The 23,466-nt window shown below is 33.3% G+C and overlaps 1 protein-coding gene across 1 annotated transcript; it reads right to left on the reverse strand.

Annotated features, from left to right (window-relative positions):
- Positions 1–573: 573 nt before the first annotated feature.
- LOC119613561 (glutamate receptor ionotropic, kainate 2-like) lies at positions 574–23,460 on the reverse strand. Its single transcript, XM_037969580.1, is given in 10 exon segments — positions 574–825; positions 2,261–2,410; positions 5,101–5,216; positions 13,377–13,599; positions 13,930–14,131; positions 14,265–14,541; positions 20,242–20,326; positions 23,165–23,263; positions 23,265–23,372; positions 23,437–23,460. Coding segments are annotated over 9 exon segments (1,443 nt in total). The 5' UTR covers positions 23,358–23,372; positions 23,437–23,460; the 3' UTR covers positions 574–627.
- Between the last annotated feature and the right edge of the window lie 6 nt (positions 23,461–23,466).

Raw genomic sequence — 23,466 nt, forward strand, 5'->3', positions numbered from 1 at the left:
TCTCTGGGAGCTGTTGCCGACTTAAAAGAGGCCATCCCATCTGCGTGTTTGTTAAAGGAAGTGAAGTTCTTACATTTCGGAAGTTAAGCAACTGGGCAGCAATGGTCACAGATTGGATAGCTCAAGTACATGAACAAAGTGCTTGTACATGGACCGGCACAACAATGTACAAAAATTGCCACCAGCATATATGATACACAAAGGAGCGCTGGTGAGTCGTCACAGAAGCTCACCCAGTGGTTGGAAAAGACCACAGTGAAATAGGACAACGCGGCAGGTGTTCATGTAAAGCAATTCAACATTTATACCCTTCTCCCGAAGGTGAAGGGTATACAAATATATATTTTTCCTAAGATGTGGACACTTAATGATGCGTGACATGATGTGACAAATTTTAAAATTTTATTTTTTTATTGAAAAATTATTTTTTCCTTAATAAGAATTTTTACGACAATTTATATGGCAACGCTGGTGGCACATACAATTTTGTACAATGACCCCCAAACTGTTGGGTTTGTGAATAAGCTAAATTATTAACCTAATTTCTTAAAGGACAGTTAAATTTAGATAAAGTTTAACTTTTTTTATTAAATACTTTATTCATCAAAAAAAATACAATTTATTAAATTATTTCATTGATTTGCGTTTTTGCAAATGTTGATCATCATGAGTCAAAGATTCTACTGACAATGAAGAGGTCGAACCACCTTTCGAAGATGCTGTAGATTTGGAGCTCGAGCGTTTGGGATATTTAACAGGCTTAGTGTTGCCAGAAAATTTTAATACAAAGCGCAGCTCATCCATTAATTCGGATTTGAAGGGGACCTAGTTTTTCGTTGAGAAATTATCAAAGAAAAAATTTTATTATTTAAGAAACTTTAAGAATTTTGTATTGGAAGCATAAGCAAAAATGGTGATGCAGATTAAAAGAGAAATGTGATTAAAACACAAACACACAATTATTGGGAGTTTATTGCTGGGGAATTTAGAGGGCAAGCAACATGCATTAATTATAATAAATATAAAAATATTTAAACAATTGTTTTTATTTGAAGCTAATTGGCTCTAGTGGAAAAGAACACGTAAAATGTTTGATAATGTAAGATAAAGCATACTTTTAGTTACACAGAAAAAGTGTTAAAAAAAACATGGCCTATATTTAGGTTCAAAATTCAAGCAAAATTTAAAGCATACTAACAGGGATTCAAAATGTAAGACAAGTGAAATGTTTATGATTATGGTTGTAAAAAAAATTCTTTATGGATTATTTACAAAAAATGTTTATAAACTAAAGAAAAATGTAAAAGGATGAAAAGGAACGTTTTTGTTGGTGTTTAGTTTTGCCGGCACATTGAATAAATACAATGAAGAGTAAGACGATGTACAGACAAAATACAATATGATGTGTTGATAACAATTTTTTACTTCTTTTAAAATGTTAGATGTTATTAAATTTGTTGCTTTTATTTCTTTTTTGATACCTTGTAGTGTCGTGCGGTAGCATAAATGTGTGAAATCCACTCCAATATGCCAAAGCAAGTGGCAGTAATACATCCCATAAGCAAAACCACATATATGCCACCTACATTGGCCATACCAAGTTCGGCAGCACCCTCAGATTTTTTATCCTGTTCTTGGATTTTTTTTTTTTTTTTTTTGATAATTTTTTTGTACATTTTCGTTGTTGTTTTTCACAAGGGGTTTGGTTAAGCATTTGTATTTTTAGGGAGAGAGAGAAAGATACAAATCAAATATTTTAGGAAGTTGGTTGGAGGGGATTTTGGTGTGAGAGGCCAAAGTGGTGTTGTCATCAAATAGTGTATCGAATAAAAGAAACGTTTTGTACGCATTTTATTTTGATTGTAGAGGAGGGAAAAAAAGAATTGTGTAAAAATTTAAAGTGCCTCAGGTGTGTGCATATATATATTTTGCAGAGATTGAACGATTTTTCCCCATGGCAGCATGATATACAGGTAATATGACATGGTTGATGTGTTGGTCAGGATATATTTTTATTTTGGTTTATGGTTGTTGGTCATATTTATATATATAAAAAAATACAAAAAAAAGTATAACTTATGATTGAATACATTACAAATGTAAATTTTCATTGCTGTTGTTTATATTAAAAACTAAAACAATTTTAACGAAAAAAATAGGAAACCAAACCAAAAGCTCTTGGGAAATGTTTTAGGAAATAGTAATAGCCAGGAAGTTCAAAAAAAGAAATATATTAAAATTAAACAGCCTGTTGTTATACCTTGTTCTCGTCACAGCGCGCCTTGACGCCCATCAACATTTCCGAAATTGAAACGAACATACCAAATATGCAACCCCCGATTAGTACCAAGAATACACCACCCAAATTGCTAATTTCTAAGGCCAATGCTCCAGCTTCAGAACTAGTTGCCTTAGATTTAAAAAATTTGGTTGGTATGATTAATACAAGTGCAAAATAATGTTATAACATTTTCTTTTCTTCATTACTGTTTTGTTAATAATTTTTGCGTTTTTTATATTTTTTTTCGTCATTTATGTTAATAATAAATTAGCAGCATATTCAACATGTCGTCGTTAAGAAAAAGCACACAAAAGTAGGAAACTAAAATAAAATTTAATAAAACACTTGACACTTTTTTAAAAAATATAATTCCATATTTCTAGGAGTTCATTATACCTTACACCACTTTAGTGCGGAGGGTATATACATATACCAATCGCCTAGTAATCATTTTCTGAGTTGATTAAGCCATGTCCGTCGGTCTAAGTGTCCATGTAAACCTTGTCATCAAAGAACACGTCGCAATTTTTAAGATAATTTAATAGTATTTGGTATATACTCTTCTCAAGGACGAAGCCCATTGAAAATGGTTGAAATAGGGCCATTTTTCACCTAGCCCCCATACAACCGTACCCTCCGAATAGGGTTTTTGGGCTCACAATTATGTTAAATATTGTTTTGTCTTTACAAAAATCCTTATAACTCTAGTTTTCAGAAAATCAATTTCTTGTCAACAAATTGTTAAAATAACTACTTCAGAATAAAGGTTAAAAAACAACTTAATTAAATACAAATTGTTTTGTTAATTTCTGTACACCGATTTCGACCTATCGGATTTTAATTGTGTTCTAACATTGGATCTTTCTATTTCTTATTCAAACGATGGGGCCCTTTCGTAATATTAAACATTATCCACATGGAACGTTTGTTATAATTTCAACCCGTCTCCTTCAGGTTGAGGGGTTGTATAGACCTGATATATTTATACCGTATTGACATAGTTTGAAAGCAAATTGTAGTTTTTTGAAGTGTTTTAGTCTCTTTCTCTCTCTCTCTCTCTCTCTCTCTCTCTCTATGTAATGCTTAAAATGTGTACCTCCTAATAACAAATAATTATCGTGAGTAACTGACTTGAGGGCTAATCCCACTGTGGCCCTTTTACATCTCAGAACATTCAGGGGGGGTAAGTTTTCAACATGATTCAGCCGAACCATGAACACGGACTTTGCTGATGTACTATTGTTAACTAATCTTTTGCCATAGCAGATCCGTTGCGTTATTACAGGCTAACCAAATGATTACACGATAAGGAGGAGACACGAATGTCGAAGTGCTTCAAGTGAACACCTGCCATGAGGGTCTTATTTCACGGTGGTCTTTTTCATCCACTGTGTGAGCTAAAATGTAACGACTCACCACCGCCCCATTGTGCTTCTTACACGCCGGTTCATTATACGTGTACTCAAGTTATCCAATCTCTTGCCATAGCAGATCCGTTGCGTTATTACAGGCATCATGAGCTAACCCAATGATTACACGATAAGGAGGAGACACGAATGTCGAAGTGCTTCAAGTACTCGAGCTATCTAATCTCTTGCCATAGTAGCCCCGTTGGGGAAAGACAGGTGTCATGAGCAAGCTCAATCTAAACCCGACAAAGGTTAGAGTAAGTAGAAGGGGCATGCTCTGTCCCTAAAAACATTCTTATCATCTAAAGATTCACCCCAGTGCATTCTTGGACCTCTTACAATTGCTCAACCACATTACTGAGATGGCTTCTGTTGGTTTGGAAACAGCACCTAGAGACGTATTTGGTAGCCGAAATACCCAAAATAATAAAACAGGATCCCTCTTCATGAACAGATCCGAGACAAAGGATGTAGGAATTTCCAAAGTCAAGTGAACCCGACAAATAGTCGCGTAGCATGACTAAATATATCCTGTTGAGATGGCAACAGCATTGAGAAACTTCCCCGAAGCGTAAAAAGGCATACTAAATCAGTACTAATCTCCAATATATGAAGACTATCCGAATTTCACCAATTTTTGCATCAGTTCCATTACCATGATCATAAAGATCTAAGAAGGAGACAATCAAAAATCTCTAAAGAAACCCAATGACAGCATTTGAGGAGCTAGACTCTGCCTGACAGCGGTGGACTTACAAGGTTACCGATAACATGAGACTCCGCCTCAACTTCTACGGACTCACTAAGGTGAATTCCTCAACCGTACCTCAAGACGTATTTATTGTACGAAAATTTGGCCCTTAATTAATTAAAATCCCTCATTCTTGACGAGGTGATATCACCACATAAAAGACACTCATATATTTAATCAAACTCAATAATTGTAACGGAAAGAAAGAGGTAAACCTCATTCAGTCGCGCAGCAATATGACAAACTGTTGTGATGACATCGAAGTCTTTCCCGAAATAACAAAGCATACACAATCAGTAGTAATACATGAACCTTGATATGAGCAAGACAGAAAACAGTTTTCATAAATTTCACGAAGATATATCAGTGCAAGAAGATATCTTGTAAAAATTCATAGGTACGATAGACATGTTGTGTATTTCTCGAACTCATTACTCAGTGGCATCTATTAAAACGACAACGATTTGTCACGAAGTACAAAGCTTTTGCTTATGTACCTTAGGACCTTAACAGTAACATTTCAATTACTATACTAGTTCTGAATAAATACTTATTACTCCTAAATTATCTTAAACGGCCGTACAGACAGTGTCAAGTGTTTCGAAAAAATAATATATGTTTACAAAGAAAAAATATTAAAAAAATAATAAAACACTTACCGCACAAGCGCCACCACCTCGTTTTTCTTGCCACCATTTTGTTTTCATTTTTGTTAAAACACCTTGCTCCTGTAATTCCAATACAGCTTGACTGAGTATGTCACGATAAGGCCAATCTGTGGTTTAATGTTGCCATTGTTGTTGGCGGTTGTTGTTTAAAAAAACCAAAAGAAAAAGTAAAAACTTAACTTAATTCTTTGATATTAAAGTTTTTCTTTTTAATATTAAAAACAATTTAAAAATTCTCTGATTTATTGCATGTTATTTTGTTAATATAAAACTTTTATAAAAGACTTAATTGTTTTTAAGAAAGAAAAACCTCAAAATAATATTAAATAGAAAATTGAAATTAAAACACAATAATCCAATCTAATCCTTAGTTTTTAACAAGGGTGTACTTTCATATACATACATATTGTGCTAATACATTTGAAGTCATTATTAAGATTACTTAAATTTGTAATTTAAGTCTGTACGTATGTATGTATATTAGACAGTTTCTAAATAAGCGCAATTCTTTTTTACACGCAATTTATTTTTCCTAATTGCACTTAAAATATCAGTTTAGGTCACAAATGGTGTTAATGTGTATTTTGTATTTCGATTTTTCGGTCATATGATTTTGTTTTAGTATTTGGGTGCAGTCAATATACGTGCTAGTATAGACATTATCTGTACATTTCGTGCCAAAGAGTTATTAAAATAACAATTACACAGTAATTAAGTTTATTTGAAAAAGTTCAACTAAATAAATGAACGAACAAAACTAATATTTTATATTTAATGTAAAAAATTTTAAATATATTTTATATTTATTATAAAAATGTTATGAGTATATTAAAAATTATTTAAAATTATTTTTTATAAAGAAAAACTTTGATGTTGAATATTATCTTAATTGCGATGTATAGATGAAAAACTAATTTTCTAAAAGAAGCTTTATATGGGAGATAGTGCCAAATATGGACCGATCTTCTTAAAATTTCGAGTTTTATCGCAATACTAATGGCTATAAGTCAATTATGAAGGTTTATGACATTTTTTGGAGGTTCACATGTACAGCCAACCAGACGGACGGACATGTGTTAATCGACTGAGAAAGGGATATTGAGATTGATGTAGGTCCAATGTTTTTGTGCGTTACAAACATCAGCCCAAACGTATGATACCCTTCACTCTATTAAGGTGTAGGGTATAAATAATACTTATTTAAAATTTTCTATAAAAAATTTCTGGTCAATTTATTGGGAATTTTCCATAGAATGAAAATTTTTCCAAAATTTAAAGCAAATTTAAAAAGAAAATTGATTGAAAATTTTCTATAAAAAAAAATTAATTGAAATTTTTCTATAAAAAGAAAATTGATTGAAAATTTTCTATAGAAAGAAACTTTATTGAAAATTTCCTCTAAAAAGAAAATTTCTTGAAAATTTCCTCTAAAAAGAAAATTGATTGAAAATTTCCTCTAAAAAGAAAATTGATTGAAAATTTTCTATAAAAAGAAAATAGATTGAAAATTTTCTATAGAAAGAAAATTGGTTGAAAATTTCCTCTAAAAAGAAAATTGATTGAAAATTTTCTATAAAAAGAAAATTGATTGAAAATTTTCTATAAAAAGAAAATTGACTGAAAATTTTCTATATAAAGAAAATTGATTAAAAATTTTCTATAAAAAGAAAATTGACTGAAAATTTTCTATAAAAAGAAAATTGATTGAAAATTTTCTATAAAAAGAAAATTTATTGCAAATTTTCTATAAAAAGAAAATTTATTGAAAATTTTCTATAAAAAGAAAATTTGATTGAAAATTTTCTATAAAAAGAAAATTTGATTGAAAATTTTCTAGAAAAAGAAAATTTATTGAAAATTTTCTAGAAAAAGAAAATTTATTGAAAATTTTCTATAGAAAGAAAATTTATTGAAAATTTTCTATAGAAAGAAAATTTATTGAAAATTTTCTATAGAAAGAAAATTTATTGAAAATTTTCTATAGAAAGAAAATTTATTGAAAATTTTCTATAGAAAGAAAATTTATTGAAAATTTTCTATAGAAAGAAAATTTATTGAAAATTTTCTATAGAAAGAAAATTTATTGAAAATTTTCCATAGATAGAAAATTTATTGAAAATTTTCTATAGAAAGAAAATTTATTGAAAATTTTCCATAGATAGAAAATTTATTGAAAATTTTCTATAGAAAGAAAATTTATTGAAAATTTTCTATAGAAAGAAAATTTATTGAAAATTTTCTATAGAAAGAAAATTTATTGAAAATTTTCTATAAAAAGTAGGTAGGTAGGTAGGTAGGTTGATAGGAGGATGTATACTACATCAAATCCGAAGAAATACACCTAGGCCACTATCGGGCCTGTTGTGCGCTCCAATTCAAGAAAAAAAAAAAAAAAAAAAAAAAAAAAAAAAAAAAAAAAAAAAAAAAAAATTGTTCACTGAATGTATTATTTTTCCATGTTCAGAAACTCAGTTTCCTGGACGTAATTCCTAAGAATCTTCCAATCGGTGTTGGTTAAGAATGTTATTTCTGGAATAACATCACTTCCAAGGTACTTGGATCTAACTTCGACGAATGCCTGACAATGGCAAAGAAAGTGCTCCAGAGTTTCACTGTCCTCTCCACATGCTCTACATTCGTCTGAATTCGCACGTCCAATTTTGTATAGATGTGCTCGTAATCCTGTGTGTCCACTGAGAATACGTACCATCATACTAACCTCAGACTTGCTCATTTTGAGAAGATTTCTCGTCTTGCTCTCATCAGGGTCACCCCATAGAATCTTTGTGGTTCTACCCACCGTTTCATTATTCCAAGAGGCCTTATGGGATTCTCTCATCCATATTTTTAATTCAGCTTTTGTTGCGTCGAATGGTTTTGCGTTTGTCAGGTTAACTACATCGAGCTCCCTTCCCTTTAAAGCTATTACATTCGCCCTTTCGTTGCCGACTACTCCCGAGTGGCCTGGTACCCATATGATGTGAACCTTACCTCTGGGAGAGTATTCAGTTAAAGCTTTCTTACAATCCAATACAGTCTTAGATTTAATTCTATCACCTGATATCGCACAAATTGCCTTCTGGCTGTCGGTAAATATATTAAGCCCTGTGGGCGCCATATTTATTCTAATCCAATTTACACATTCCGTTATTGCTCGTACTTCTGCCTGGAAGCTTGTGTTATGATTAGGTAAACGGTGGTATATTTCTGTTTCTGGGTCTTCAATATAGAACCCCAGACCCACTTTGTCCCCTAATTTAGAGCCATCCGTGTAGCAACGGATTCCTACTGGTATTTGCTCTAATGTTCCGCTTGACCAAGACATTCTATCTGGGATTAGCGTTTCAAAGTTTCCGACATATTCAGTGTCTGGTATGCGATCAGGCACGTCCGATGAATGTGTATAACCTTCCAATGTGTCCAGTATACATTGATGACGTGTCCTATAACCGTTTTTGGCCAGTTCGCCTAAAGTAAAGAGCCGTTCGGCTGTAAGCGCCGCCTCATATCTTATATATGTTTCAATGGGTGGAATATCTAGCAACGTTTCCAGAGCCTTGGTTGAAGTAGTACACATGGCACCACTTATACCCAAGCAGCATGTACGCTGAACTCCCTGCAGTAGTTTGATATTACACTTTTTGTCCAAAGCACTCCACCAAATTATTGAAGCATAAGCTAGAATTGGTCTAATTACACTTTTATAAAGCCAATTTGTCATAGTAGGACTAAGACCCCATTTCATGCCTATGGTTCTCCTACATATCGCCCAGCACCGATGTGCCTTGTTGATCCTATCCTCTATGTGGTGTCTCCATTTTAATTTCCGGTCAAGTATTACACCTAAGTACTTAACTTTGTCTGTCACCGGTATCTTCTTGCCCAAGAAGCAAGGTTCAGTATATGTAGAAATGTTTGTCTTTCTTGTGAAAAGACAGATTTCCGTCTTCGCCGGGTTAACATTGAGGCCTCTCGGTTGAGCCCAGCTCAAGGCCGTATTCAGAGCCTCCTCAGCTCTTCTACACAAGTAATTTGGATCCTTTCCCTTTAAAAGTATTACGACATCGTCTGCATAGCAGACAGGTCTAAGTCCTTTCTCGGTTAGGGTCCTTAGGAGGCTATTAATCGTGGTGACCCAGAGTAAAGGTGACAAAATGCCACCCTGTGGTATACCGCGAAATACCTGTTTCCTGATAGTTATATCGTACATCTCGCAGCTTATCCATCTGTTCCTTAGCATGTAGTTGATCCAGTTACGGAGCACCCGGTCAACATAAAACTGGTCTAGGGATTGGATAAGGGTATCAGTGTGCACGTTATTGAAAGCGCCTTCGATGTCAATGCATACTGCCAGTGTATACAGTTTGCTATCGAAAGATTCACTTATGTAGTGGACAACTTCATTTAAAGCGGTTTCCACCGATCGTCCCTTTACATAAGCATGCTGCTTATATTTAAGGTCATTGTATGGTATGCTGCTTTTAACCATGCTATCGACTATCCGTTCCAAGGTTTTAAGTAGGAAGGACGTAAGACTTATCGGTCGATAGGACTTAGGTGTCGCATAGCTAGGTTTCCCTGGTTTGGGTATAAATATTACCTTTGCACCCTGCCATTTAACTGGGGTATATGCCAATTTTAAGCATGCAGTGAATATCTGTGACAGATGTACGGAAACCAGTCCCGCCTCCATCTGCAAAAGTGCCGGGAAAATTCCATCCGGCCCTGCAGCTTTATAGGGAGCAAAGCTCTTGATTGCCCCTTTAACCATGTCAGTTGTAATAACTATTTCCGTGTTACCCTCCCCTTCCTCCAATATCGGTTCATCTATGTTATTCGATATACCGGGTGGGAAATGAGAATCCATTAGGAGTTTCATTGTCTCCTCCATATCCTCAAGCCTCCTGCCCGTGTCATCGATCATAGATTCCGGTTGGACATGAGTTTTGGATAGGAATTTTTTTATCTTCGATACGTCATTTACGCTATCTACCTGTTCACAGAAAAGTTTCCAGGAGTCTCGTTTGGCTTTTCGAACGATTTTCTTATATTCACCAAGTTTATTACGATACTCATCCCAGTATACTGCGGTCTTTTTACGCCGTGCCCGGTTAAATAGTTTGCGAAGAGTCTTCCCAAGGTTCCGGATCTCCCCAGTTACCCAGGGTTTTTCCTGGGCAGATCTCCGCTCTCGCAGAGGGCAGCTGTCCTCGAACGATTCAACCAGGGCACTTGTGAACGTTTCCACTTTGGCATCTATATCCTCTTTATTTCGACATTGAAAAGTATCCTGACCTAAACGGTTCTTTAGTAAGGCCCCGAACATTGTCCAATTAGTTTTAGACTTATTCCGAAACTTTATCGGCTTTGGTGGTGGCCTTAGTATTTTGAATCTTATGTACCGATGATCAGAAAAGGAGTGCTCGTCCGAAACTCTCCAATCCTGAATTTCGTTTATAAGCTCTTCTGAACATATAGTTATATCTAATACTTCTTCTCTGATTCTATTGACGAAGGTAGCTTTATTACCTAAGTTCAATGTTATCAAGTCTTTAGTATTAAAGAAATCCATGAGGGCTTGTCCCCTGCGATTGGTGTTTGTACTACCCCAAGCTACATGATGCGAGTTGGCATCACAACCTATTACAATTTTCTTATTTTTCCTTTGTGCCTCTTCAACCAGTTTCATCAGATCCGACGTTGGTGGTAGGGTCGGAGAATCGAAAGGCAGGTAAATAGATGCAAGGAATATGTTGCCTCGACCTTGCTTCAGCACCGTTGCATCCGATGTTGATAATCCTGTTGAGAGGAGAAAACATAAGTTCTTGTGACATAAGATACATGTTCTCGGGCGAGATCCTGTATCAGCGTAGAAAAGTTGGAAATTTACGTGATTTAATCCAGAAACCTTGTTGCGAATCGTCCAAGGTTCCTGGATTAAAGCTATATGTATTTTACCTGTGTTGATTTTAGCCATCAGAGCGTTGGTAGCTGTCTCGCTCCGATGGAGGTTTATTTGGATAACCTCAATCATGGTCATCCATTAAACTGTCTTCCAGCGAGTTGGTGGTCACCTCCTCGCTCTTTGGATTTGACTCCTCCGGATAGCCTGAAGTGGCTATTAATGCAGTGAGTACTGTTGATGGCACTGCGGTGTCCTTATCAGGCATAGGAATAGCAGTATTTTTAATAGACACATTCCCAATTCTGGAGAGCATTGCTGTTCTGTCTTCTGGCGGGTGAGTGATTTCCTCCTCGCTTTTAGGATTTGACTCCTCAACATTGCTAGTACTTGCTAATGATGCTTTGGGTACTGTCTTAGGTGTTTTAGTGTCCTTGTCGGGGCCGGTTTTGACAGCCCTTTCAATCGGCGCCTTCCCAATTTTGGAAAGGGCAACTACACTTTCTTCTGGCGAGTTAATGGTAAATTCCTCGATTTTAGGATTTGACTCCTCAACGTTATCAGTAGTGGATACTGTGGTCTTAGGTTTTTTAGTGTCCTTTTCGAGGCTTGTTGTAACAGCCCTTCCAATCGGCACCTTCCCAATTTTGAATATGACAGATTTAGAGGCGAAGTAAGCCCTACCTTTATTCTTGGCAAGACTAGCCATGGATTTCTGGTCGATACCTATTACAAATAAAGTTCCCTCAGGTTCTTCTTTCCTGTAAAAGACATCCCATTTTTCCACGGCCAGCTCAGCATTTTGACCTCCAAGAATTTCCAGTATACGTTCATTAGCCAGTTTACTGCCCCATCCTTTTATGTAGACAGTGGACTTTAGGAGCACCGGAAGCTCGCTCTTCTTTGCCAGTCCCAGCCTAGCGCCGTCCCAGGGAGGAGGGATACTTTCCACCAAGTTCTTTAGGGTGCTAACACATTGGTGAGATGCCAACCTCATCAACATCACGCCCATGCTGAACTCGCAGCTCTCGCTCTCTATTGGTTGTTTGCCCTTTGAAGCTATTGCATGGTCCACTATCTTATTGTTGACCAGGTCTTCTATTTTACTCTGTTGGTCTATTGGAATTTTGCCTGTCGGATTACCGGCATCGTAAACTGCATAGCAGAGATCGTCCCGGTGCCTACTTCTGGCAACTTTGGCGTAAGATGGCGGCTCTTTACCTTTTCCTCCGTCTAGCTTCTCCTTCCTCGTTTTTCGGGGCTTCTTTTGAGATTCCCTTACCTTCGAGGTTGATTTCGCCGACGTGTTCGTCTTCGGAATATCTGGCTTGGCGTTGTCACCCTTACTCGCAGGATTCTCACTTGAGATTCCTTTGAGTGAAGTATGGCTTGGCTTCGACTGTGTATTAGAAGACGGGGAGCTCTTTTTCTTCTTAGGCTTATTCTCAGTTGTCAACTCCTCGGGAGACCTGATCCTTTTTGCCTCAGATCTTGTGAGAGAGTCCGATTTTTCCTTTGGAGTGTCGTGGGATTGACTAACTATGATTTCCTGAAGCATCTTTTTCAACTTCCTCCTCTGTGCTCCAGAAAGTCTTTTCTTAGTAATAGGTAGTTTAGCTATGCTATCACTCACCTCTTTCACCATTTGCTCTACTTCATCCTTTTTGGGATTTGCTATAATGGTATTATTATTATTATCATCTGAGGATTCAGAGTCGGAACCCTCACCTATATTTAAAGGCTGAGGTAGCTTAGAGCTCTCTCCGAGTACATCCTTCTCTTTCACCCCTATATTTTTGCCAGCGGCATGCTGTACACTTGACGCATTGTCCGCCACGGAGGCCAAGGTACCCACCTCCGTAGTAGTATTCTGCTCACGATTGCAGGATGACGACGACACGTGACTCGCGAGTAGATCAACACTTGCCGCCGGTACTGGGTTATTTAGGCCCTGCACCGTAACTTTTATCTTTTTATTTTTATTTTCCATATTTGTTTTTTTTTTTTTCCAGTTTTTTGGTCCGCGGGGAATATAATATTCCCAGGTGGTGGACAATCTGCCCTCCCTCAGCTTAAGTGAAATTAAAGCTGGGAGAGGACAGATGGTCCATCACCACCCCCTATCCGCCACCCGGGGACGCGCTCGGTAGGAAAAATCTGGAAAACTCCCCCGAGAAAAAAGTAAATTTTCTATAAAAAGAAAATTGATCAAAAGTTTTCTATGAAAAGAAAATTTATCAAAAATTTTCTATAAAAAGAAACTTTTAGAATATTTTATCGAACATTTTTTATAAAAAATTCTTAAAAAAAAAAAATATTTAAAAATTTCAATTGTTTCAAAATTTAAAAATATGTTTCTACTTACTTTTACGCATTGCAATACCGTATCCTTTCTCATCTAATAATGAACCAACTTGTGTTAGACTGCAACGTCGTTCCGTGATATATTCAATCGTTGTGGATTCCATTAAAAAGGCATAGTTTTCCTGTTCGACACGTGTAACACCGTCAGCATTCGAAGATGTCATGTACTCCGGATGACTTGACATAAACTCGTACATTTTTTGATAAGTTGGAAATTTTGCATCCTGCTCCGGTAGCATTGAATTATGAAAATGAGACAAAAAATGAATATGAAAGATAAAGAGGTTAGTTGAGTGCAGACATTTGTTTTAATTATCGAATGAACAAAAGAGGGGAAGGTTAGCTATTATATATCAAAGACATAATGTCATTTTACAATCTACAAAATGATTTCTGTCAGATACATAGAGAATTCCGATTTTGGAACAATATTTATACTTTTTGTAAAATTATTTCATGTTTAAAACAGCTTTAGCAATGTCCTTTTAAAAGCTATCCTTCTTAATTAAAAATTCAAATACGGACATATTTTTTCTTCACACACTAAACGTTACCTTGAAAAATGTAAATGTACTGCCGCCAATTTTAGCACCATAGTTAACACCACCTTTGTTAGCAGCCAAATCCTCGACATTCTCTATAGGTGTGCTTAATGATTCGACCGTTAAAAATGCAGCCAAGTTGGCTGTATACGAAGACACCAGAATCAATGTAAAGAACGACCAAAATGAGGCAGCAGCACGTGTTGAAAAACCTCTGAAAAGGAGAGAAAACAAAAACACACACACATACACATACATATTTGTTAAAAGTATTTAAAATAGCCTGCAGCATTTCCAGCTTAATGCCATCATACATTTTAAAAACCATCCACCTGATCCTTACTTACTTTGGTGCTAATTCCGAACCTTGTTGCAAGAGTGTACCTACAGCATACCAAAAGCAATTAATAAATGTAAATTGGTTCTCAAGTTCAGTAGGCTCTTCTATGCAAGGATACGGGTTATCCCATTCGGGTGGTGATATGCGACCCAATATAAACATGCTCAAGGAGACGGCAACATAAGCTAGACCCAACCACAGCCATACTTCTCCGGAAAATGGTGACATAAAGGAGAAGAGTTTGGGTGGTTCCTTCATGGGTTTGCGAAATAAAATGGCAATACCTAGAATGAACAAATATGAATACAGAGAAAAATTTTGAATTTGTACATTTAAAAAGTTCATAAGTATGAGTAATTAATGAGTAAAACAATGACAGAATTTGTCAACTTGCTATACTAGTGACATTACCGTCAACGTCGTCATCATCATCACTGTCCTAATAAGAAGAATATGTAGCAAGTTTTACATAACTTATGCTTTATCATTGTGTCACTAAAGTGCAGTGTTTCTACTTCCAGGCTAACATAGGCTGTGTAGGTATAACGGTATGTATTTTAAGGAAACTTTTCTTTAGATTTCCAGATGTAAAGTTCAAAAGTGGTACACTTGAAAAATATTTGTTTTTTATTATCTAGTCGTCAAGATGTCAATGTGCTTAACCTGCATTGACTAGCTAATCTAACGATGCCCCTTTTTCAACAACTTGATGGATTAGAGATAGTCCACCACTTGACTTGGTCATAGATGAACACTCAGTTGGCAATTTTTGTAAAGGGCTATTGGCGGCTTTCCTCAAATTTTCGCTCTAACTGATCTCTTACTCATTTAAGTGCAATCTTCAATCTTTTAAAGACTGCGCAACCATACTACTGAGATGGCTTTACTGTTTTAGTAACAGCACCTAGAGACATATTTGGTGGACCGAAATTTGTACTAATATGTGGTATATGTAAATCAGGATCCCACTTTCATACCAACTAACCCCACCACAAAATATAAACATGGTTATGACGTATACTAACATAACTACTTACTTTTCATTGACTATCCGCATTACATTTAAGTACTTTTATAATGACTTACATATATTCATATTTAAGTCATATTTGTCATTTTATTAACGACTTATTTTTAAACAGACGGACATGGTTAGATTTTCTTAGCATCTAATAAAGATGAATAATGATCATACATATGGGCAGGCAATTTCATGGCAAGTGACCCAACTCAAAAAATCCATTTTGACGAAATTTACACCAAGGTTAGTATACTATTGGATAGTAGGCCAGACACACATTTTCAGCGCTACCGGTCTAGAACTGCCGGACTTAGAGGGCGTCAATATCGGACATTTTGGTCATGCAGGTTTTATTCAAATGCGTGTAACTTTCCACCTGTTGGTTCTAGCAAAAATTGTCCAAAGGAGTTCAGATAGCTATCTTCTTCAATGTTTCCAAAAAAATGTAAATTTACTTTAATGTACACAATAATTCTGCTAAGTGTAAAAGAATTCTGTCATAATTAAGGATGTCTGTGCGTTCTGTTTTTGTCATTGACTTTAATCATAAACATGTGCAGTTTTATTACAGTGTGTGCATGTATGTATATATGTAAATGCATGTGCCAACAGCACATAGTACAATTGCAATGTGTTAAAATTCAGATAATAGAAGAGATGGTACTTCTGTTTCCACTACACTTGCCTTGGCTTGAGTTACTGATGTTGGTGTTACCATGACACTAAGTAACAGTAGTTAATGTGTAAAATATTAGAATGCTCCAGAGGAGAATAGATTTTCGAAAGACATTTTTACATCTGCCATCAAAAAGTATATACACTATCGGACAAAATAAAGTGCAAAAGTACTGCTATATTCTTTCATCGAAAAATCGGTTAAATGATTATTGAATATGGAAATTTTTTTCAAAATCATTTAGTTAATATACAACGCTACAATAATAACAATAAAACTAAATTATTGTAATTACAATTTTTCTGTAAAACTTCTAAAATAAAAGTAAATTCAATTCTTTTGTCGGACAAAATAAAGTGTAAATTTTATATATCATTATTTAAATTTCTTGTATATCAAAATTTTTTATCTATTTTGGTTCTGATTTGAATATCTGGATCTACTTAAGCCATTTTGGTAATTTTGTTCACCATTGTTATTCGCAATCGCCTTTCCTTCCCCTTGCTTTTCGCATATGATTATTTTCAAAAGAAATCCGTTTTTGATCACTATTTCATCGGAATTTTTTGATCAATTGTGGTCCAAAATTAATCTATTGGATTTAGGGCGGTGCTCTGAGCAACTTATTTAAATTTTCAGTGTTCTTTCCTACAGTAATGATATTTTTTAACTTTATCAAGCGCTTAAGCTTATTATCTTTCCGAGATATAAAGTTGCCCAAGTCCAATTCGAAGGCACTGATCTTAAGATTTGATTGTAATATGCTCACATAGTGTTCACTAGAGCTTTTTGAATAAATTTCCCCTAGGTTCCCCACAGCTAACATTAAAAATTAAACACATACGAAGAGTCAACTGACCCATACGTTCAATCTTTCACCAACACATTTAAAAGCATGGAAATTTTTTTTCGGTTTTAGTATTTAATTTTGTATTTTTTACCTCAAATTTGCGTAGATAGTCAGATGAGTCCTAATTTGTACCGAAAATTTTAAAATGTCGACAATGAGTGTGAGTTAAACCCTTCAATATACAATATTTTAAAAACAATACCCCAGGTTTTAAACATTATGGTGGGGGGCTATCGGTATTGGTACATTATTCAACCTTAGGAGCGGGAATCTTAGTGAAGATGGAGTAAACAATAACAATTGAGCAATTCACGAGCGTATTTAATAATTTTTTTTTAAATAAATGCCGTAAAAATGGATTTGGGACACTTAATGCCTCAACAGATTTATGACTTCAAACACACGACAAAGGTTAAAAACATTACTGTAAGAAAAAAAAACACCGAAAAATTGGAATGACCTACTCAGACCATCGCCCTAAATCCAATAGATTAATTTTTGACCACAATTGATAAAAAGTTCTGCTGAAATAGCGAACAAAAACGGATTTCATTTGAAAATAATCGTATGGGGGAAAGCAAGGGGAAGGGAAGGCGATTGCGAATAATAATGGTAAAAAAATTAAAAAAATGGCTTAAGTAGATCCAGATATTCAAATCAGAACCAAAATAGATAAAAAATTTTGATATACAAAAAATTTAAATAATGATATATAAAATTTACACTTTATTTTGTCCGACAAAAAGGTGAATTTACTTTAATTTTGGATGTTATACAGAAAAATTTTAGGTGGAATGATTTTGTTTTATTGTAATTTTTGTAGCATTGCATATAAACTAAATGAATTTTAAAAAATTCCATATTCAGTAATCATTTAACAGATTTTTCGCTGAAAGAATATAACATGAGTACTTTTGCACTTTATTTCGTCCGATAGTGTATATGAATGTACATTCTGGGTTCTTATAAGTATATTCTAAGAAAATCGGTTTACCTTTTCAATTAGTGAATCCCTAGAATACAATTAAGATTGTCAAGAATAAAAATTTTGTATAATTCAGTTTTCTGCACCCACAATGTATACTGTAAAATATGTTTATCGGGCCATATATGACCCCTACCGAAATTTAATAGAATATTTCCTGGGATGTATTTTTTCAAAAAATCAATACCAACAACTATCATCCTGGGAACATTTGAAAACAATATAACTTTCTTAGCTCCATAGGTCAGACGGATATTTATTTCTAGATCCGGAATCCATCTACATATATAAGTATATATATATGTGTGTATTTGTAAGTCTACGATCTATATTTGAAACGTAAGGGAAAAAATAGTGTGATGGGATTTTTATGCACAAATTTTGATGATTTTAAATCATATTAATTGATCTGAAATTTGTAATCCTGGGGTATCCGAAATCTACGGAAATTTGATTTCCTGGAACAATTAATGTTCCCTTAAACTTAAATTGAAAAGGAATGAGTTAAAAATCTAATAAAACCTCTTTTCACTACTCTACTCATTGGCATTTTAACTCATTATTTAAATGCGGTGATGTCATTGGAGGCAAGTACTTACTACGCTCGTTTACAAATAGGGAGTTAAAGAAGTACTTAAGCTCTCGCTTACAAAGAAGTTGTTGAATAAGTTGTTTTGTTTTTTAATAATAAATTAATGGTTTTTCAATTTAATTTTGTTTTCTTTTTTGTAATATGTGTAAACAAAATCAGATTAAAATAAAGTCATTACTAAAGTACTTCTAAGTAATGCAGATGGTAAGTAGTTTTCCTTGAAAAGTATGTTGTTGAGTAAGTACAAGTCATTAGGAGGTTTTTGCTGGGCTGGTTACTATTTAGAAAATTTCGTTGAATCATATTTGAAATTCAATTCAATTTTTTTATTCATATTTTGTTGGAGCTGCCTAGTGCAATATAGAGTTGTCAAGAAAGACATGTGTGCTCGAACTTTTATATGGGTTTCGTCTTTTAAAATGAAAAAGGCTTTAACTAAATTATAAAAGAATTTTACAGAAGAAATAAAGAGGTAAATCAAGCAAAGTTATAAAGGTATTTATATACTTGGAAGCAACACTACCCAGTAAAAACTTTCATTACCATATAAGGGCTTAAAATGCTAAAATTTACTTACTCAAAAAGTCATTTAAATCATTATTTTAACACGGTGATATCATTGGAGGCAAGTACTTACCCCAAAGGATTACAAGTAATTAGAAAATGTAGTCATTGTAAATCGCATGATATATCTTTACTGGCAAGATGACTTATGAATCAGAAAGTATTTATATAACATATTATTAATAAGACCTTATTAGACTACTTCTATGTAGTCCAGGCGATATGTAGTATTCATTAACAAGTATGTTGTTAGGTAAGTAATTACAATTGAAAGCTATTACCTAGTTTTTGCTGGGTACTTTTCGAAAGATTTTAGCTGCGTTGAGGACAGTCGCAAAAAACTGAGATACATATTTTAAACTTATGTGATGAATAAATTCTTAGGCTTTCGCATTCAATTTGAATAGATTTTTATGGAAATTCGAATAAAATAATAATTTTTTTAAAAATTTCATAAAAGCATTTTACATTGTAAGTAACGATATGCTTATATTTAGAGACTAATGAGTTGTTATTGCTATTTCTATAAGTACACTTTTATACGCATACCTTACTACATAGATTTTACTCATTAAGGTGTATTTCTATTTTCTTTGTAGTTCTATGTCATTTGAAGTTTTATTCTATTTTTCAAAGAATAAATTATAATTGGATGCACTTACTTGTGTTAAATAGTTTTTTCCTTTTTGTAAATAAGTTAGAGCATTCAAAGTTATCCCAGTAGTTTTGCAAAGAGTCAAAGTGTCCCATTTGGCCAAAAAAATTTAGGTATAGGCCAGCAAAAAGTTGGTAATGACTTGCAATTTTACCACTTACCTATTAACAATGACTACTACATATCGTTTTAATTACATAGAAGTACTTTAATAACGTCTTATTAATAATGTGTTAAAGAAATACTTTCCAATTCCTTAGTCAGCTTCTTCGTTAAGATATAGAAGCTGTATACTTTTTTCACACGATTTACATTGACCGATTTTTTCAACCTCTCGAAAGCATGTCTGATCAAATTATCCAAGATTTGGAATGTGGGAATTTCAGAAAATTGATTTCAACAGACAGACGGACATCGCTAAATCGACTTCGTTTTCAATAAAAATTCAGAATATATATATACTTTATCATAACCTGAACAATTTGGAACAGGAATCAACTATGTTAATGAAGGTCTAAAGCTTTTCTAAAACTATATCTAATGGTGGCAAATTCAACTAATTCCAGAACCGTTCCATAGAAGGCATGACGCTTCCTTTCACCAGTAATTAATACAATAATACAAAAAATGCAATAACTTACCGAGATTCATAAAAGGAATAGTAAAGTCGACAGCACTTTCTCGATCCGATGTCATAGTTAAATCGGTTATACCCAAATCAGCACGCTGAAAATGAAACAAAAGCAAATATAAGTTTAACAATATATCAGTGAAAATTAAAATATTTTAAACTATTATCATCTCTTAAACTGCTACAACAATTCATAATTTATAAGTAAAATAAAAAAGTTGTATTTTTATAAAAATTGCAGCTTTATTTTTTATAATATGATTAAAATTGTGTTGCTGGCACTTCAATTTAATATTAAACTCATTTTATATTTTCACTATAAATCCAATGGAATTTTTCATTTGCATTCTACTTATTAAATATATAGTTTGTTTATGCAAATCTCTCTTTAAACATTTCAACCATTTAAAATTTTATTTTATTATTTCCAAACCAACAACTAGTATGTACATAGATAAATGTTTTTAAATAGTTTATTATACATAATGTAATAATTCTTAAATGCAAAATAAGAAGCTCGTAAAAAATAAAACTTCCTCACTAGTGTTTGTACTTGTATTCGTATTGCACTTAGAATACAATAAATCACAACACAATTGCTGTAAAAAAAGATTGTCTGTTGCATGTAGTTATGAGTATGTTGCATTGAAATTTATGTACTAGAATAGAATGCCATTATATAATTTCATTCTCTTTCTTTAAGTTCCTTCTCCTTAGATACTTTTGTTTGATTTTAATCATAAAAATAAAATGAAATCCCAAGTAGAGAAAGAAAGAGTGTTATATTTGTCTAGTCACCCACAATAAACAAGTAAGAGTGTTGTGTTCGACTATGCGAACCTTTTTTCCCTAACAAGGGTTATATATGATAGGGTCTGTTATAATCTGATGCTCATAAGATTTAGTGCAGATTTTGGTTTCCCTTAAACTAGTTTATGTCGAATACCATAGATGTACACAATATTTTACGAGGGCTAGGGACGAATATGGTCCGATACAAACTATAATGTACATTAGACTTTCTGGGCCTTAAAATTTAATATCAGTGGCAGTAATTATATACTAACTAACTAACTAACTAACTACTACTAACTACTACTAACTAACTAACTAACTAACTACTACTAACTAACTAACTACTAACTAACTAACTAACTAACTAACTAACTAACTAACTACTAACTAACTAACTAACTAACTAACTAACTAACTAACTAACTAACTAACTAACTAACTAACTAACTAACTAACTAACTAACTAACTAACTAACTAACTAACTACTACTAACTAACTAACTAACTAACTAACTAACTAACTAACTAACTAACTAACTAACTAACTAACTAACTAACTAACTACTAACTAACTAACTAACTAACTAACTAACTAACTAACTAACTAACTAACTAACTAACTAACTACTAACTAACTAACTACTAACTAACTAACTAACTAACTAACTAACTAACTAACTAACTAACTAACTAACTAACTAACTAACTAACTAACTAACTAACTAACTAACTAACTAACTAACTAACTAACTAACTAACTAACTAACTAACTAACTAACTAACTAACTAACTACTAACTAACTAACTCTAACTAACTACTAACTAACTAACTAACTAACTAACTAACTAACTAACTAACTAACTAACTAACTAACTACTAACTAACTAACTAACTAACTAACTAACTAACTAAACTAACTAACTAACTAACTAACTAACTAACTAACTAACTAACTAACTAACTAACTACTAACTAACTACTAACTAACTAACTACTAACTAACTAACTAACTAACTAACTAACTAACTACTAACTAACTAACTACTAACTAACTAACTAACTAACTAACTAACTAACAACTAACTAACTAACTAACTAACTAACTAACTACTAACTAACTACTACTAACTAACTAACTACTAACTAACTACTAACTAACTAACTAACTAACTAACTAACTAACTAACTAACTAACTAACTAACTAAACTAACTAACTAACTAACTAACTACTAACTAACTAACTAACTAACTAACTAACTAAACTAACTAACAACTGACAATAATCATATACACAACCCAGCAAAAACAGAACTTCCAAAGATGCGGAAAGGAGTAAACCTAGCAAAAAAAGAATTTCAAAAGAAGCGAAAAATAAGTAGAATTTACTCTATGAAGTACTGAAAAAGATCTGGAGAAGTAATGATTTTAACACAGGCTTGTCATTTGATGTCTTTCTCAAGAAGTAAATTAAAATAGAATTATTTTCGGTTCTTCGGAAGTCATTAAACATAACTTTTACAGAAGGTAAAAAAAATCACCTAGTGATAGTGATTCTGAAGTGGTGATAAATGTTATTCTTTTGGAAGTACTTATTTTTATTTATGCTGGGAATAAGACCTAAAGTAGAGTAATACATTAAAATTTTAAAAACAATTTTTATTTATTTTTTACAGTATCCACTACACAAATACAACTATTTTTTAAAATCCCTCTTAAATGTTTAGTAGTATGCAAAACGAAAATAAAGGAGTTTATACAATAATAAAGAAAAAACAGAACAAAATCATTTGCATAATAAATTCATAGTATTCTAACAAAAGAAATAAATGAGGGAAAAACCACCAGCAACAATAAATAAAATCGCATTTAAACCATATATCATTATCGTTAGAGTTTTTCCGCAAACATAATCCCATAAAAAATACATATAAAAATCATTCACAAGCGGAAAGCAAAAGGGGTAAATGTGCACAATAATAAGGACTGATAGTTAGTGCAACCAAATACAATTATAAAATGGTTTTAGAACATAACAAAAATAATGTGGTCAAATGCTTTTTGAATATTAAAGTAAATTTAAAGTGGCTTAAAGCAAAAGTAATGGTAAAATTTAATTAAATATATTATTTCGCTTACCCCTTCCATGATTTCCAAAATCATACCATTCCAGGAGTTGGTTTTCGAATCTAAATTGCCATATTTACCATCCTCTTGTAAACGGAAGCTGTAGGAGAAAACCCAATTTTTTGCCTAATTCTTCAATAAGTTCTATGCCAAATCCCTCATACTGATCGTTGCCTTCTAGTTTGGTGGGTACATCTTTCAGCATGCCATAGGGTTCACTCTGGTAGAAAAATTGTGGATGATTATGTTAGATATCATCAGAAATATTTCACATTTGTACATACGATAGCTGTTATCACCACAAAACTTTTATT

The sequence above is a fragment of the Lucilia sericata genome, unplaced genomic scaffold (assembly GCF_015586225.1).
Source record: "Lucilia sericata isolate MDLA Ls3-8-SP2 unplaced genomic scaffold, ASM1558622v1 Contig002192F_arrow, whole genome shotgun sequence".
NCBI lineage: Eukaryota > Metazoa > Arthropoda > Insecta > Diptera > Calliphoridae > Lucilia > Lucilia sericata.